The following is a 16074-nucleotide window of genomic DNA, read 5'->3' as shown; positions in this document are numbered from 1 at the left end:
CCTACAGACATCAGAGCAATTAATGTTGATTTGAATGCCATCTTCATAAAAGCAACTTGGAAAACTGCAAAGCAGTGCCTGCATAAAAATTGTTTGTTCTTTTTTCGCAGAAATACCCCCAAAACTTAAGAAAAAAGGACATTCTGGACGAGAACAAAAGAAGGTAGGGTCTTCATTTTTGGAGATGAGATCTCCCATATGACAGATGTCTCTTTAGCATTAGGAAGATCTTTCAACACAGAAGCCTACTCCTTTGAGTTGAAGACACAAGAGCTGAACTTTGCTCTTTTCAACTTGAGAGGTTGAGCATATAAGAACATAAGAGACACCAATGTTGGATCAGGCCAACACTCTGTCACACAGTGTCCAAAAATACCAGGTGCCATCGGGAGGTCCACCAGTGGGGCCAGGACATTAGAAGCTCTCCCACTGTTGCCCCCCCCCCAAGCACCAAGAAGACAGAGCATCACTTGCCCCAGAGCCCCTATCTATACCTTGTGGCTAACAGCCACAGATGGACCTCTGCTCCATATGCCTATCTAATTCCCTTTTGAAGCTGTCCATGCTTGTAGCCGCCACCACTTCCTCTGGCAGTGAATTCCATGTGTTAATCACTCTTTGGGTGAAGAAGTACTTCCTTTTATCCGTTCTAACCTGACCGCTCAGCAATTTCATGGAGTGCCCACGAGTTCTTGTATTGTGAGAAAGGGAGAAAAGTACCTCTTTCTCTACCTGCTCTTTCCCATGCATAATCTTATAAACCTCAATTATGTCACCCCTCAGTCGTCATTTCTCCAAGCTAAAGAGCCCTAAGCGCTTTAACCTTTCCTCATAGGGAAAGTGTTCCAACCCTTTTATCATTCGAGTTGCCCTTTTCTGCACTTTTTCCAAAGCTATAATATCCTTTTAAAGGTGTGGTGACCAGAACTGCACACAGTATTCCAAATGAGGTTGCACCATACTGTCTCGACATTTTCAGTGAGTTATCTACTACAACTCCAAGATCTCTCTTTTGTTCAGTCTCTGCCAGTTCAGACCCCATCAATGTGTATTTATATTTAGGATTTTTGGCTCCAATGTGCATCACCTTGCACTTGGCCACATTGAACCCCATTTGCCATGCTGACACCCACTTGCCCATCCTTGACAGATTCCTTTGGAGTGCCTCACAATTCTCCCTGGTTTTCACCACCCTGAACAACTTCGTATCATCTGCAAATTTAGCCACTTCACTGCTTACTCCCAACTTCAAATCATTAATGAACAAGTTAAAAAGCATCAGACCGAGTACTGATCCCTGTGGTACCCCACTGCTTAAAGGAATCCTTTTTACCTTTTACAGCTTCCATTACTTTGTTTGTTAACCATGCAGGCTTTTTTCTTTACCTATTTGTGCCTTTCCTGACCTGCGGAATATATTTTTTCTGAGCTTCTAGGATCGTCGTTTTCAATAGTTCCCAAGCTTCCCCAGTGGTTTTGACCCTTTCTTTCCTTTCAGTTTCTTCCCCACATGTCCCCTCAAGAAGCATGATGTATCTAGATATGGTTCTTTCCAGTATCCTAGATATGATTATTTCCAGTTGAAAGTGGTGAAAAATAGAAAAGAATAATTCAAGGAAGAGAGGCTTTTACTACCAGAGATTTTCTCTCACGTAGTTGCCCTTAGAAATCCTGCTGCTGTTAAGTCCATAAAACTCTTCAGCTAGTTTTAGTCATTCATTTGCTGGCTGGGGGCGAAAGCTGAGCAATAAACTGTGCCTTTCCCCTCCGCTGTACTATTGTTTCCTGGAAGACTCCTTATATACATTTGCAACTCTTTGACTGCTGAAACCACTGTTGGTTATTTGGAGGGCCAGCACTGGTCGTTTGTTTTTTCTCTCTCATGAATTTTCCCAGCCCAAACCCAAGGTTCAGTGTTCTGTGATACTCTTGTCAAGGGAGAAGCTACACGCAAACATGTATAATGAAGTCCCAGTAGCCAGATGTATTATAATCAAAAGCCACTGTAGGAGAGCTTCCATGTGAGGAAAGAGGCACATAATCCCTTTTCCACTCACTGGTTTTCAACCTCTACACCCCAAGCTGCTGTGAAGATCCAGTTCAGTGTTCAACTCTGCAAATAGGTGACTGCCACCAGGGGATGGACAACAGTGTAGGATAAGAACTGTAGCAGAATACTGGGTGGGGAAAGGATGTTGTGGCATCCCTACCCTGCAAAAATTCCCCTTTCTCCAAAGATGCTCTTGTTTCCGGGACTTTGTGCATAGCCTGTAGCTTGTCACTTAGGATCGGGTTGCAAAAGATGCCCCTCCCAAAAAGTGTTCTGTTGACTTTTGTGATCCATTTCTTTCCTACAGCATCACCATCACCACCATCAACAGATGCAGCAGCAACAGCAGCAGCAGCAGCAGCAGCAGTTGCCACCCCAGCAGCTACCACCACCCCCACCACCTGTCCCTCAGCAAGTAGCACCTCCAATCAAGTCCTCTCCTCCAGCTTTTGTTCCAGCGCAGATCCCGGTTATGGAGCATCCACTCCCAGGGAACATGTTTGACACTATCTCACATTTCACTCAGCCGATGATGCATCTTGCTCAACCAGAAATGCCACCCCATCCCCCACAGCAGCCTGAACCCAGCACTCCTCCCCATTTGAATCAGCATACAGTGGTTTCCCCTCCAGGTGAGCAGACCTCAAGTCACTTGAATGGATCGTGACCTTTGGCTGTAGGGATGTTTGAGCTGCCAAGCCCCTTATAGATATGCAGGAGCTTCTTTTATTGGCCTGTTGGGCAGAGGGGATGCAATGTAGGGTCTCTGAATAAGTGTACAGTTGTGATCTTCATCATGGACTCTGTGCAGTCCCACACATGGGGTTGGGCACCAGCGCACGACCTCAGCGGAGAAACTTCTAGAGTTTGCCTCAGAATCCATTTGGCGGGCTCTCTTTCCGCTCTGGGGAGCGGACACGCACTGCACATGCCTGGAGCGGGGGAGAGAGCTGCCTCCCACTCAGTTCTTCTTCAACCGCCCTTGCGTTCACACCTCTTCTGCTTCGCCCTTCACTCGCCTCAGCTAAGTCTCTTGGCTTCTCTTTGGACCTTTGTATTCACTTAATTTCTTCTTCTGCTTATTTTTCCGGTCTCCTTTAAAAAAAAAATCTGTCAGTTTTCTCTCTTTTTCTCCCCCCCCCTCCAATCAGGAAGGTGTGTGTATGGGCCATACGCTGTTTTTTAAGGGGTGTCGCTGTTGCCCTGCCAAGCTTCCCTCTAACAACAGGCAGAATTTGTGTCTCCTCTGCCTTGGAGAACTTCACCGTGTCGAGAGCTGCCCTCACTGTGCCAAATTTACCAAGCAGGCCCGACGCAATCGAGCTACCCGTTTGAAGGCTATACTTCTGGAGGCTGCACTCCTTCCTACTATGTCCTCAGCAGCTTCCCATTCCTCTTTTGTCCCGCAAACGTCGTCAGACATGGGGACTCAGCTGAAGACTGAAAAAAATCACATAAATCTAAAAAGCCTGATGGTACTGACCCCTCAACCTTGAAGGCAAAACCGTTGAATTTGATCTCGACTCCTAAACTTGACCCTATTATAATTTCTGGATTATCGACATCCACTCTGGTGGTCAGCCCTTCGACTATGGTGGCTCGCAAGTCTGTGGACAGCCCTCCGAGCCTGACTCTGGTTCTATCTACCCAGACTGATCATATCATGCCGGGACAGCAAGCAGGCTCCCTACTATCTATGACTCCGTCATCTCAGTGTGTTTCCCCCTCTACCAAGAGGCCTGGTTCTACTGGTTCTACTGGTCAAGACTCCCAACCACCTATCCACATTTTGGATGACAGGGAGGATTTCCTGTGAAGTAGGTCCCCCTATGGGGGTTAGGGCGGTATATCAAGTCGAATGATAAATAAATAAATAAATAATATCAAACACTAGCCTTCTCCTGCCACATCAGCGCAGTGGAAGCATAAACCCTCAGACTCTAGACCTTCGGTACCTAAGCTTTCTCAGCAACAATACAACACCTTTATTGGCATATAAGACAATAAAATAAAACTTCATCAGGTAACATTACACCTGCCACATAAATTACCTGGAACTCCTAGCAATTCGGTTTGCAATTCAGTCCAGTCGTTCCAACCCTTAATCAAAGGGAGAGTGATCACTGTGCTATGGCCCTCAGCTATATCAATTAGCAGGGAGGTATGGTTTCCAGAAGCCTATGGCTGACATGTCTAGAATGGGGGACCTTCCTGTTGGCCATGCACCTCCCTGGAGTCCAAAATATGCAGACGGACCATGTAAGCTGGGGGGAAGCCGCTCTCCACGAGTGGGAGATCAACCGATCCTACTTGAACCCCGTATTCCACAAATGGGGGTTCCCGGAGGTAGACATATTCACTACATGGCAGAACCGAAAGTGCTGCTTGTTTTGCAGCAGGAGTTGGGGACCCTCTCTCCCTGGGGGACGGACCTCCTCCCGTGGAACACTTTGCTTTCTTATTCCCACCCCTACCCCTCATGACAAGGACAGTGAACAAACTCTTCAAGGACCTACCGAACAGTATCCTCATTACACCATGGTGGCCCAGGCAAGGGTGGTTTCCGGTGTTGTTAAAGCTCTCCCAGGGCCACTTGCACTATTTTCCTCCAGCGCTGGACCTCCTCCTCTCGGCGGGGGGAATGCATGTTCCATCACAATGTACCTCAGCTAAACCTGACGGCATGGAGGATTTTCCTCAGTCCTTCTCGGACAGAGTAACAGAGGTTATTCTTAACAGCAGGAAACCGTCCACCAGAAGATCCTATGCATATAAATGGGACAAATTTACTTGATTTCGTACACCCTCACCGTGCCCCCCGAGGTGAGAGGTCTCTTGGTGATTTTTGATTTCCTATTGTCGCTGGTTGACAAGGGACTGAGTCATTCATCAATACGTGTCTATCTGGCCACCATTATGGCTTATCACCATCCTGTAGATGGGTACTCAGTGTTTAACCACCCCTCACACCAAGCATTTCCTAAGGGGACTGGTACATATGCATCCTCCATATAAGCTGCCTATCCTGGCCTGGAATCTCCCTCTGGTGCTGTTAAAGCTGTTCGGTAAGCTGTTTGAGCCTATGGCCATGGGTGAACTCCGCCTCCTCATCTGGAAGATGGTGTTTCTGATAGCAATCACATCTGCACGCAGAGTGGGAGAACTGGTCACACTCTGGCATGGTCCACCTTATCCGCATTTCTCCACTGGCGGCATCACTTTGAGCCCCGACATTCACTTCCTGCCGAAGGTGGTGTCAAAGTTTCACCTCCACTCCAACATCTCGCTCCCAGATTTCTTCCCAGACCCGAAGGATGAACAGAAGAAGCTTCTCCAGTCCTTAGATGTTAAATGAGCTCTCTTATTATACCTGAAACAAACACAGCACTTTCAGAAGGATCCTCACCTTTTCCTCGCCTATGGCCAGCAGCAATGGGGCAACAAGGTCTCAGCTCAGAGTTGTTCGAAATAGATTATGGAGACAATCAAACTGTTATCTCCTCGAGAAACAGCCCTTACCAAAAGCCATTAGAGCATATTCCACAAGGGCTATGGCAACCTCCACTGTCTTCCTGAGGGGAGTCCCTCTACAGGACATTTGCAGAGCAGCAACATGGGTGACACCAAACATGTTCATTCGCCATTATGCTCTGAATGTCCAAGCCCACCATGGGGCCCCAGTGGGACAGTTGGTCTTTCGTGCAGCATTGGACTGAGTAGTTGACAGTGCCCACCTCCAGTAAGTTATAAGCTTGCTGCTCTCCCATAGATGTGATGCACAGAGACAACGAATAAGATGACCTTCGAGTGGCCATCTGTGCATTCACACTGCCTGCCTGGCCTTCCTCTCCACTGTTAGCCTTCTTGTGTTAGGGGGATTTCAGTGGTCAGAAGGAACTGGCAGGAGACCTGGGCCCCACTCCTATGGGCATGCAAGGTGGGGCCCCGGGTATGGCAAGGTGGGGCCCCGCGTATGCTTTGGGGGTGGAGCGCAGGGAAAAAGAGGCTTTGGGCTTGTTAAGTTACCAATGGGTCAGGCGCGGGCCGTCTATTCCATAGGTGTGAATGCACAGGTGACCACTCAAAGATCATCAGTTACAGATAAGCAACCTGTTTTTCCTTCATTCCTTCAATCTTCGATTCCTTCAGCTCCTTCTCATCCCCTCAGATGTCCTCCTCATGCTTCGCTGGTGGTTGACCCCTTTGTGGCATGCCCTTTCGGCATCTGGCTCTGGAGGTTCTTCTATCGACAGAGATGCTTCCCTCTGGTTGGGAAGCCCAGTGCAGGACCCTAACTGCAAGAGGAACCTGGTCTTGTTGAGAGCTGCTTCATATCAGCTGCTTGGAACTCATGGCAGTACACTGAGCCCTAAAATCATTTCTGTCCACGGTCTCGGGCAAGACTATTGAAGTGGCTTCAAAAAATATAGCCACTGTCCTCTATATAAACAAACAACACGGGACTGCTTCCACTGAGCTGTGCTGTCTCGCCATGCATCTATGGGACTGGTGCCTTCTCCACACGGTTGCCTTATCTGCTGTTCATGTTCCTGGTGTCCTCAATGTCGATGCAGACCTCCTCAGTCACTCTGTTGCATGGGAAATCGAATGGTCTCTTCGTCCGAAATACCTGGAGGCAGTTTTCCGGGAGTTCAGTCATCCGAAGATGGATGGCTTTGCAACATCGGACAATGCTCAGTGCCCCAGTACTTGGCTTGGGGTCGTCCGTCTCATCGGTCTCTAGGGGAGACTTTCCTACACAGGTGGACAGGCTGCCTATTATACTTCTTCCTTCCCTTTCCTCTAATCCGCAGGGTCATGCACAAGATTGTACAGATCACATGTCCTGCATTCTAATCACTCCATGATGGCTTTGTCAGGCATCGTTTCCTTACCTCCTTTGTCTATCCAGGCGAGTCTTTCAGCACCTGCCTCCAAAATCAGGTCTCCTCTCTTGGGATCGAGGCCGGGTTCTACATCACGATCCCGCCTTTTTCAAACTTACGGCATGGAGGATTCTGCAATAACCTTTCCTCCTGCTGTTGCTGAGGTATTATTGAATGCACAGAAAACGTCTACTCATCAGGCATATCAGGCAAAATGGTCTCGCTTTGCAGCCTATGCTTCAGACGACTCTTTCAACCCTTCCAAAGTGATTTTGGCTGATATTTTTTCCTACGTTGTGTCCCTAAAGAATTCTGGACTTACCTACTCCTCATTAAAAGTTCACCTTGCAGCCATTTCGGCCCATATTTCCTGGTCAAAGGATCCTCTGTTTTTTCCCCATCATCTAAGACCTTTTTGAAAGGTCTTCTGCACTTGTGTCCACCTCAGAAGCCAGCGGCACCGACATGGTCTCTTTCCCTCTTTCCCTGGTTCTTTCCCAACTGATGGGTTGTCCGTTTGAGCCTTTGGCTTCCTCAGATCTTTGTTTGCTTTCCTGAAAAACAGCATTTCTAGTGGTGATTACCATGGCTCACCAGGTTGGAGAACTAGCTGCCTTTCGGGCTGATGCTCCCTATACGGTTTTCCATAGAGATAAAGTTGTTCTACGGCCAGACCCTGCTTTCCTTCCCAAGGTGGTTTCCGCCTTTCATCTCTTAAAGTCCTCTACTCTTCCAGTTTTTTCCCCAAAACCCAGCTGATGCGGCTCAGAGAACGCTGCATTCACTAGATGTTTGTTGTGCTCTCTCCTTTTATCTCCATCGCACTAAACCATTTCTTCCCAAAGGCTGGTGAAGTGGGTGACTTCAATGATCGCGCTTTGCTACAAACTCGCAAAACAACCCTTACGTGCCTGTGTTACTGCTCAGTCCACCAGAGTGGTGTCGATGTCAACAGCCTTCTTGGCTAGTATCCTGCTGGAGGACGTCTGTGCGGCTGCCACATGTTCTTCATCATCGACCTTTGTGTCCCACTATGCACAGGACATTCGGGCTCAATGGGATGCCGTTTATGGCCAGATGGTGCTTCGATCCCTCTTCGCATGAGACTTCACCATTCTCAGATAGGACCTGTGTATTTTGACATTACAATTACATTTTGTTTTCATTATCTTTCTTCTCAGCTGCCAGCTCCCTCCTCCACCTGGTTCAGCTCTTCAGTCACCCATATGTGGGACTGCACAGAGACCACAACGAAGATAAACAGGTTGCTTACCTGTAGCTGATTATCTTCGAGTGGTCCTCTGTGCAGTACCACAATTCCGCCCGGCCTTCCCCACTGCTGGCATCTCTCGATCACTCACCTGAATATTTGTCAAGCCTTACTGGTAGCGCACGAAGGAACTGAGTAGGAGGCGGCTCTCCCCCGCTCCAGGCATCCGCAGTGTGTGTCTGTTCCCCAGAGTGGGAAGAGAGCCTGCCAAAAGGATTCTGAGGCAAGTTCTAGAAGTTTCTCTGCTGAGGTCATGCGCAGGCGCCCAACCCCCTGTGTGGGACTGCACAGAGGACCACTCAAAGATTATCAGTTACAGGTAAACCTGTTTTTCTGTGGGCTCTGTGTTTATTCCTTTGATGTTAGAATGGCAAAGCAATATTAGACACATTTCTGTGCATGTAGGGGCAATTCAGACTTTCAAGACATTCCTTTACACAGAGGTTGCCTGCTCTGCACCCACAAATGGCACTCCAGTCAAGGGCACCATTCATTTTAAGTCTCTCTTTCTTTGCCACAGTCTCTGACTGCTGTTTTTTCTTCCCTAGCTTTGCACAATGCTCTGCCTCAGCAGCCCTCCCGACCCAGCAATCGTGCTGCAGCGCTCCCCCCCAAACCCTCTCGGCCTCCAACAGTGTCACCAGCTCTGAACCAGCAGCCCATGCTCCCCCAGCCTCCGCTCCCCCAGCCTCCCCAGGTTCTGCTGGAGGATGAAGAGCCTCCTGCCCCTCACCACAACCTGCCCCTCAGCAACAGCCAGATGCAGCTATACCTACAGCAGCTGCAGAAAGCGCAGCCACAGACGTCTCTCCTCCCTTCAGTGAAGGTCCAGTCGCAGCCACAGCCACCCCTGCAGCCGCCTCCTCCTCATCCTCCAGTGCAGCAGTTGCAGCATCAGCCACAGCAGAGGCCAGTACATTTGCAGCCCATGCAGTACCCTTCCCACATCCCTCCACCTCAGCCACCTCCACAGCAGCATCTACCCCCGCAGCAGCAGCCACAGCCATCCCAGCAACCGTCAAAGCCCCAGCAAGTCATCCAACACCATCCGTCACCGCGGCACCACAAGCCGGACCCATATTCAGCCGGTGAGTAGGCTAACATGAACTGAGCATAACTTCATAAGGGGTAGAAGATCGGACTGCCTCTCTGGGTACTTCCCAAATCTGTCACAGCAAGTGAATGCTGAGTGAGTGGGTAACGATATCCGCCCTTTCATTAGCGGCTACACTGCTGTAAGACTCACAAAAATCTGTTGAGGTTTTGAATTGTGCTTGGCAAGCAGAAGCTAATTGAAGCCGGTGCAAGGAAGGGGGAAAGGGCTTTTAATTATATTTATTATAAATTAGATTTATGGATCATCCAATCCCTGAGTACTCAGGGCTCTGAGCGATAAACAACAATAAAAATACATATTGTAATAAAACAATTCCAACTATATAAATAAATTTGTTAAAAATAATTCTCAGATGGTGCTAATACATCAGATTTCAGACTGTCATCACCATGCAGGAGAGGTGGGAGGAAGCAGGGGGGGAAATGGGGGAGGGGAGTGTCAGCCATGATTGGTGCCCATTGCTATCCTCAACCAAAAGCCTGGCAGAACATCTCTGCCTGACAAGCCCTGCAGAACTGCATCAGGTCCCACAGGGATGTCATTTGGCAGAGAATTCCACCTGGTAGGAGCCAGGGCTCAAAAAGCCCTGGCTCTGATTGAGGACATCCTGATGTCTTTTGGGCCAGGGATCACCAATAAGTTGTTCTCAGCAGAGTGTAAAGCTCTTTGGGAGACATACCAGAGGAAGCAGTCCCAGAGATACATGAGTCCCAGATTGCCTTAAAGGTCAATATCAAAACCTTGAACCTGACTTGGTGCTCCACTGGCAGCCAGTGTAGTTGACACAGCACAGATTGAATATGTACTGTCAGTTACTTTCCCATCAGGACATGTGCTGCCGCATTCTGGATCAGCTGGTGTTTCTGGATCAGTCTCAAGGGCAGGCCAGCATAGAGGGAGTTACAGTAATCCAATCTGTAGGTGACTGTTGCGTGGATTATGGTGGCTAGGTCGAGGCGAGACAGGAAAGGGGCCAGTAGCTGCGCTTGGCACAGGTGAAAAAATGCCAGCTTGGCAACATTCATGATCTGGACCTCCATAGATAAGGAGGTATCCAATACCACACCCAAACTCCTGACAGTTTCACCAGTGCCAGTGGCACACCATCAAGAGTGGACATTCAGCCTCAGGACCTCTATCTTCAACGGATTCAGTTTCAGCCAGCTCTGCTGCAGCCATCCAACTATGGCCTCCAGACCCTTAGCACACTGTCCATCAACAGATACAGCTGGGTGACATCATCACATGGTGATGGCCCAGCCCAAACTCCACACCAGCTGGGAGAGAGGGCGTCTATAGATGTTAAATAACACAGGAGAGAGGATTGCCCCTTGGGAGAGCCCACACACCAAAGGGTGGTGGGGTGACTCTCTCTTAATCCCACCCTCTATTCCCAGCTGTGGAGAAATGAGGTAAGCCACTGTAAGGCTATCCTGCGAACTCCTACGTTGGCGAGGCAGTGGGCCAATGGTTCATAGTCGACCATATCGAATGCCGCTGTCAGGTCTAGTAGAAGAGGTCAAGGCTGAGCTCCACCCCCCTGACTTGTTCAGCCTCCCTTGGCTGGTTGCAGCTATTGCAAAGCTGCTGTTCAAAAAGCCCGGACTTGGGGAGAGGAGCGCACAGGCTGGAGAGAGTCCAGTTAGATGGGGCCTGGAGCAGAGCAGCAAGGCAGAGGCCTTTAAGGCTGGCTCTGCAAAGGCATTCCCACACCATTTGTTAAGTTTAATTTAATTAAACTGGCACCCTGGCACCCCCCGGCAAAATAATTCCTGGCTATAGGGCTGGAGCCATGCTAGTGCCTTTGAGTTGGGGGTGACTAGGCTTTCAGTCACTTTCAGAGGCCCTCCAGGTTTTTCTTTCACAATGATTCTTGTACAAAAGCTATTGTGTTTGGATCAGAGGGTGGGGTTCACTCATCACTACATGTAAGTATTGTATATGGTAAGGCAGAGTAACATGGCAATGGAGAACTAAGGAAGCTGAGTCTGGAATTGTTTGGGGGGGTTTCTTAAAGAAATGAAGCAAGCAAGGCTACCAAAGGGATTGAGGGATGCTTTTCAGACATATGTAGGAACATGGTAGAAGGCATCACCCACAAGCTGAGAAAGAAGCCCGTATTCAATAGCAAAATAAGAGCATGTGGGGGAAAGAGAAGGGAGATGAAGCTCTTGCAAAGTAGGGTCCAGATCATTGAAGCTGTTGTAACACACAGCTGGGATCAAGATACTTAGGCTTTAGCTAAGCCACATAGTGTTGCATATAAACAGTGTAACTCCTTCATTTAAGCTGTGTGTTCAGCCGGGTCTGCTCATGGCTTCATTTGAGTGAATTCCAACCAGGGTTTGAAGCGAAATGTTTCTCTTCGCCATTCATTGTATCTGTATGTATGACCTGGGACCCACATCTCTGAAGAACTGTCTCCTTCCATATGTCCCTGTGCACCAATTACAGTCTTCAGGCAGCCATTCTGATTGGCTATCCCACCACTTACGGTGGCCCATCCAGGATCAACTAGAGTCCAGGCTGTTTTCATTGTGGCTCCAACTCTGTGGAATAGGCTTCCTGAAGAGGTGCCCCCCCCCCCACTTTAGAGATCATTAGGAGGTGCTGCGGGGCCTCTCTATTTGCCAGGGGTTTCGAGGAAGTCTGAATAGGCAGGCATCTTTTAAAGAAGGGAAAGGGGAGGGATTTGGAGTTTGTTATTTTATTTTTGCTTTTCAACTGAAAATGTTTTTAACTATTATTGTAAGCTGCCTTGAACTGCGAGGAAAGGTAGGATATAAATTTTAATAAATAAATAAGAATTTAAAGTGCAAAGATACTCTTAAATTAGCATACCGGGTAGCAAACAGTGGAGAGCTCTGGTACAAATGCAGCCCAATTAGACCTCCTTCCACTGTAGCATGCTCTGGATAACATATCAGCTGCAGATCACAGGCTTAATTCTCCCAACTCAAAAGAGGACACCAAAAGCATTTATTCCAGCATGAGCTTTCACTGAGTCTAAGCCATCTTCCTCAGAGGCAGTGGCGATAAGGTCTGCCTTACGAGAGCTCATGCTGGAATAAATGTTGTTAGCCCTTAAGGTGCCACTAAACTTCGGCTTTGTGTTGCTAAAATAGCCTAACACAGCTACTCCTCTGGAATTATCCTCTACAAATGTTTGGTTAATACTTCTGGTTAAAGTACGGTGGGAAGCTAACTGACTGATGGTGAACTGTTCCAGGTCACTTGAGAGAAGCACCTTCCCCTCTCATGATGCATTCCCCACAGATGCCACCGTTCCAGGGGCTGCCACACCACTCTCCACCACAACCAAATGTCCAGCCAAAAAAACAGGTAAAGGAACATCGTAAAAGTGTAAAAGATTTCCCAGAGCTCACATCTCGGCCAGGCACCTTTCAAAGGGGGTGACAGCATGCTCCACTTTCGTAATAAAAAGCCATGCCTTTCTGGACCCTTGTGTTGGGTCTGGGGAAGTGGATAGACAGACAACCTTTATTGGCATGTAAGAGATAAGATTACGTTAAAATTTAAGAATGCATCAAAATTATGGCTGTCGAACAGCCAACAAAAAAAGAACTGATCAATTAATAGTTTCCCTGGTTTGAATTAAAGATTGAAGAAAACAAGCAACATTGAAAGTTATAGAAGCGTTTTGCCCAGAGAGTAGCAACTGGACCTTGATACTCTCAGGAAGATCACGCCATGTAAAAAGAAGGGTGTCCAGAAATTTTTCTCGAATCTTAGTATAAAATGGAAACGGATTCCATAGCACCCTGACTGCAGGGGCATTGTCAAAGTTCATAGGGGATTTTTTGACATCTTCCAGAGAAGATGGCCGATGGCAATACGTTAAATCTGGCTAACATAAATGCCCTTCTTTGATGGGGATCAGTTAGAGAACAAAAATAAGTAGCTGTCTGGCCCAGTGTCTGGGATAATCCCAGATGAACTGGGGAAAAGGTTTTCCTGGCTACCTCAGTCAGGCACTGAAATGGAATATCTAGAAGCCTGCATTTAATTGTATAAAATATTATAGAGGCAGATAATAAGTAAAGCGGGTCTAGAAGTATTCCGAAGGACCTCATTTGTTTTTGGACTTATTTCAGCCAATTAGGTTCATAATGATCTGTCAGCATTAAAAAGGTAAAGGAATTTGGGTCAGGATTAAACAGAAGGCGCAGCCAGAATTTGATGGTCAGAAGCCAGGCCCGAGTTTCCAGCAGCATCTGGCCGGTTTCAAGACAGATCACAGCATATGGGACACAATTAGGGAGTCCAAGGGTTTTCCGCAAAAAAAAAAGGATTGTAAACCCTCTGCTGATTGGTTAATTGCGCTTATCCAAATGGGAGTGCCATATAGAAATTGTGAACTATTTTGCATTGAAGACTTTTAAGGCCATTGGGACATATCTATTGCCTCTCAAATAGAAAAAGCAGGCGATGGTCTCAGCACTGTTTCTTGCTAGAGTAGTAGCACATTTTCAGTGAGTAGCCCAGCTCCTATTGTAGTAGAAATTGATCCTCTGGGTGAAATGGAGGAGGGCTGGTCTTACTCCAGGAAAGCTATGTGAGTAAGTTTTTTTTTTTTTTTGATGGCCTACCCTGGCAGGAACTGAGAGCAGCGTCTGTGGTTCAGTCACAGACTATGGTAAAAGAGGAGAAGATGCAGTCCCCAGTCATCCGAAATGAGACGTTTAGCCCAGCTTTGCGGCAGGACCCCCCCAAGCATCCAGAAAGTATCAAGCCACCTGCACATATCCAACAACGTGAGTAGCAACTGAGTAGTGTTGCTCAAGCATGTGTGTTTCTTGGTAGATTTGTCTACAGAAATTGGTGATGGGCAACTCCTACCTACTGATCAGTTTTGCATAGTTGTGGAAGATGTTCTTACAGTAATGACTGTTGTTTCAGGAACAGAATTGAAGCCAGTGGACAGTGGACGGCCTGTTATAAGACCCCCTGAGCAAAATGCCCCACCTGGAGTTCAGGACAAAGAAAGACAAAAGCAGGAACCAAAAACACCAGTTGCTCCTAAAAAGGTAAGAGTCCATTATAGCTAACACTAGGAAAGGTTTTAGTGGTCTGGTCTGAATTGTGTCACTCACATTGTGTAATATTTCCAGTGACAGTGGAAACCAGAATATAATATAATATAAATACCACCATCATAGAATCATAAAATGTTAGAGTTGGAAGGGACCTTGCAGGTCATCTAGCCCAACCCCCTGCACTCTGCAGGAGCGTAGCCGAAAGATAGCCCTACATACCTACAACATACCCGAAAGATGGTCGTCCAGCCTCCGCTTGAAAATGTCCAGCGAAGGAGCATCCACCACCTCCCGAGGCAGACTGTTCCACCTACATAGTTTGATAACCTACATAGGCCAACATGACCCAGACTAGTTATCTGCTGACTGTACTTTATACTACTGACGTTTTAGGTCGTGTTTTATACTTCTATTTATTTATTTTATCTAACTTCTGTTTTATCTGTTTAAAAATTTTATGTAAGCTGCCCGGAGCCTGCTTTGGCAGGGAGGGCGGGATATAAATCAAATAAATAAAAAAATAAAGTAAATAAGAACTTGAGCTCTGTGGCATCTAAGTCAGTGTTCTTCTGTTCCCTAAACATTCCATATACTTCTTCATTTTGCATTTTATCAGATTCTCTTACATTGCATTATAGCAAGTGCCTCAATAGTAATCTTCTTGTAGGTTACTGGAATATTAAATTTTGGCATGGTTTCTTAAATACAGTGGTCAGTATCAGACTGTACCAAACTGAATGGGTGGTGGCTGGACAACTTCAATCTGAAGCACATTGTTAGGGTCCTTTCCAGTTTGGTTTCAGGCTTGGTTGTGTAATGAAATGGTTGCCCTGGTGGATGGCCTGTAAAAGGAGGTAGCCAGAGGGAGTGCGGCTCTGTTGGTTCTCCTGGACCTCTTGATGGCTTTTGATATCATCTATAATGGTATCCTTCTGGATCTCATTTCTGGACTGGGACTGTGAGGCACTATTTTGCGGTGGTTCTGGTCCTGCCTGGAGAGTAGGTTTCAGAAGGTGGTGCCAGGAGACTGTTGCTCAGCCACTTGGCCTTTGGCCTGTGGAGTCCCACAACACTCCATCTTGCCCCCATGTGTTGTTGTCAGCTTTAATGGTTAAAAGTATAAGACCTCCAAGAGCTGAAGTTCTTGAGTCTTGGGGGTTTTGAATGGGGAAAAAAATTGGGATCTTCAGGTGTCTTTCCTTTCCTTTCCTTTAATCTGATTAAAGCTCCTTGACTAAAAGTCTTGAGCCATCACAAACCCTTTTTTCAGCTGCAGCATCTGGACACAATACTGAACCAATGGAAAAATCTAGCAACAGGTTAGGGAATCTGTCAGATAAAAGGAGTAAAACTAGCTTGTGATGAGACAAAGATGAAAAATTATCTAGGCACTGTGTTAAAACCTATTTCTAAGGCTAATATAAAGAGAACTCTCCAATAAAATATGTATTAAAGTACCAGTTTTCCCCTGAGAGCAATCACAAAGGCTTTCTTTTACCTGACTGACTAGCAAAGCACTGTGCTTGTCTCAGGCAGGTGCATCACAGCCATATATCCTTGGCTTGGACACAGACTTTCTTGTGTATTTAAACTTTGCGGCCTCTTTCTATGGCTATTTAAGGTCTAAGACCTCACTTTACTTTGAAAACTGAAACCAAACAGCATCGGTCCCCCAAAGCAAAGAGCCATTCCTG

General features: G+C 47.1%; 1 protein-coding gene across 3 annotated transcripts in view; it reads left to right on the top strand.

Moving 5' to 3' along the window:
* BRD4 (bromodomain containing 4) overlaps positions 1 to 16074 on the top strand; it is a 162774-nt gene that overhangs the window by 137809 nt on the left and 8891 nt on the right. For all 3 annotated transcript variants that reach the window (XM_015422607.1, XM_015422605.1, XM_015422606.1), the window contains 6 exons: positions 111 to 163; positions 2358 to 2682; positions 8755 to 9294; positions 12553 to 12665; positions 13942 to 14098; positions 14244 to 14371. In XM_015422607.1, coding sequence (XP_015278093.1) covers positions 111 to 163; positions 2358 to 2682; positions 8755 to 9294; positions 12553 to 12665; positions 13942 to 14098; positions 14244 to 14371 — 1316 coding nt within the window. The remainder of the gene's footprint in view (positions 1 to 110; positions 164 to 2357; positions 2683 to 8754; positions 9295 to 12552; positions 12666 to 13941; positions 14099 to 14243; positions 14372 to 16074) is intronic.

This window comes from Gekko japonicus, unplaced genomic scaffold (assembly GCF_001447785.1).
Source record: "Gekko japonicus isolate JY-2015 unplaced genomic scaffold, Gekko_japonicus_V1.1 scaffold1721, whole genome shotgun sequence".
Lineage (NCBI taxonomy): Eukaryota > Metazoa > Chordata > Lepidosauria > Squamata > Gekkonidae > Gekko > Gekko japonicus.
The sequence above is the reverse complement of the archived record's forward strand: the minus strand, read 5'-3'. Positions and strand labels throughout refer to the sequence as shown.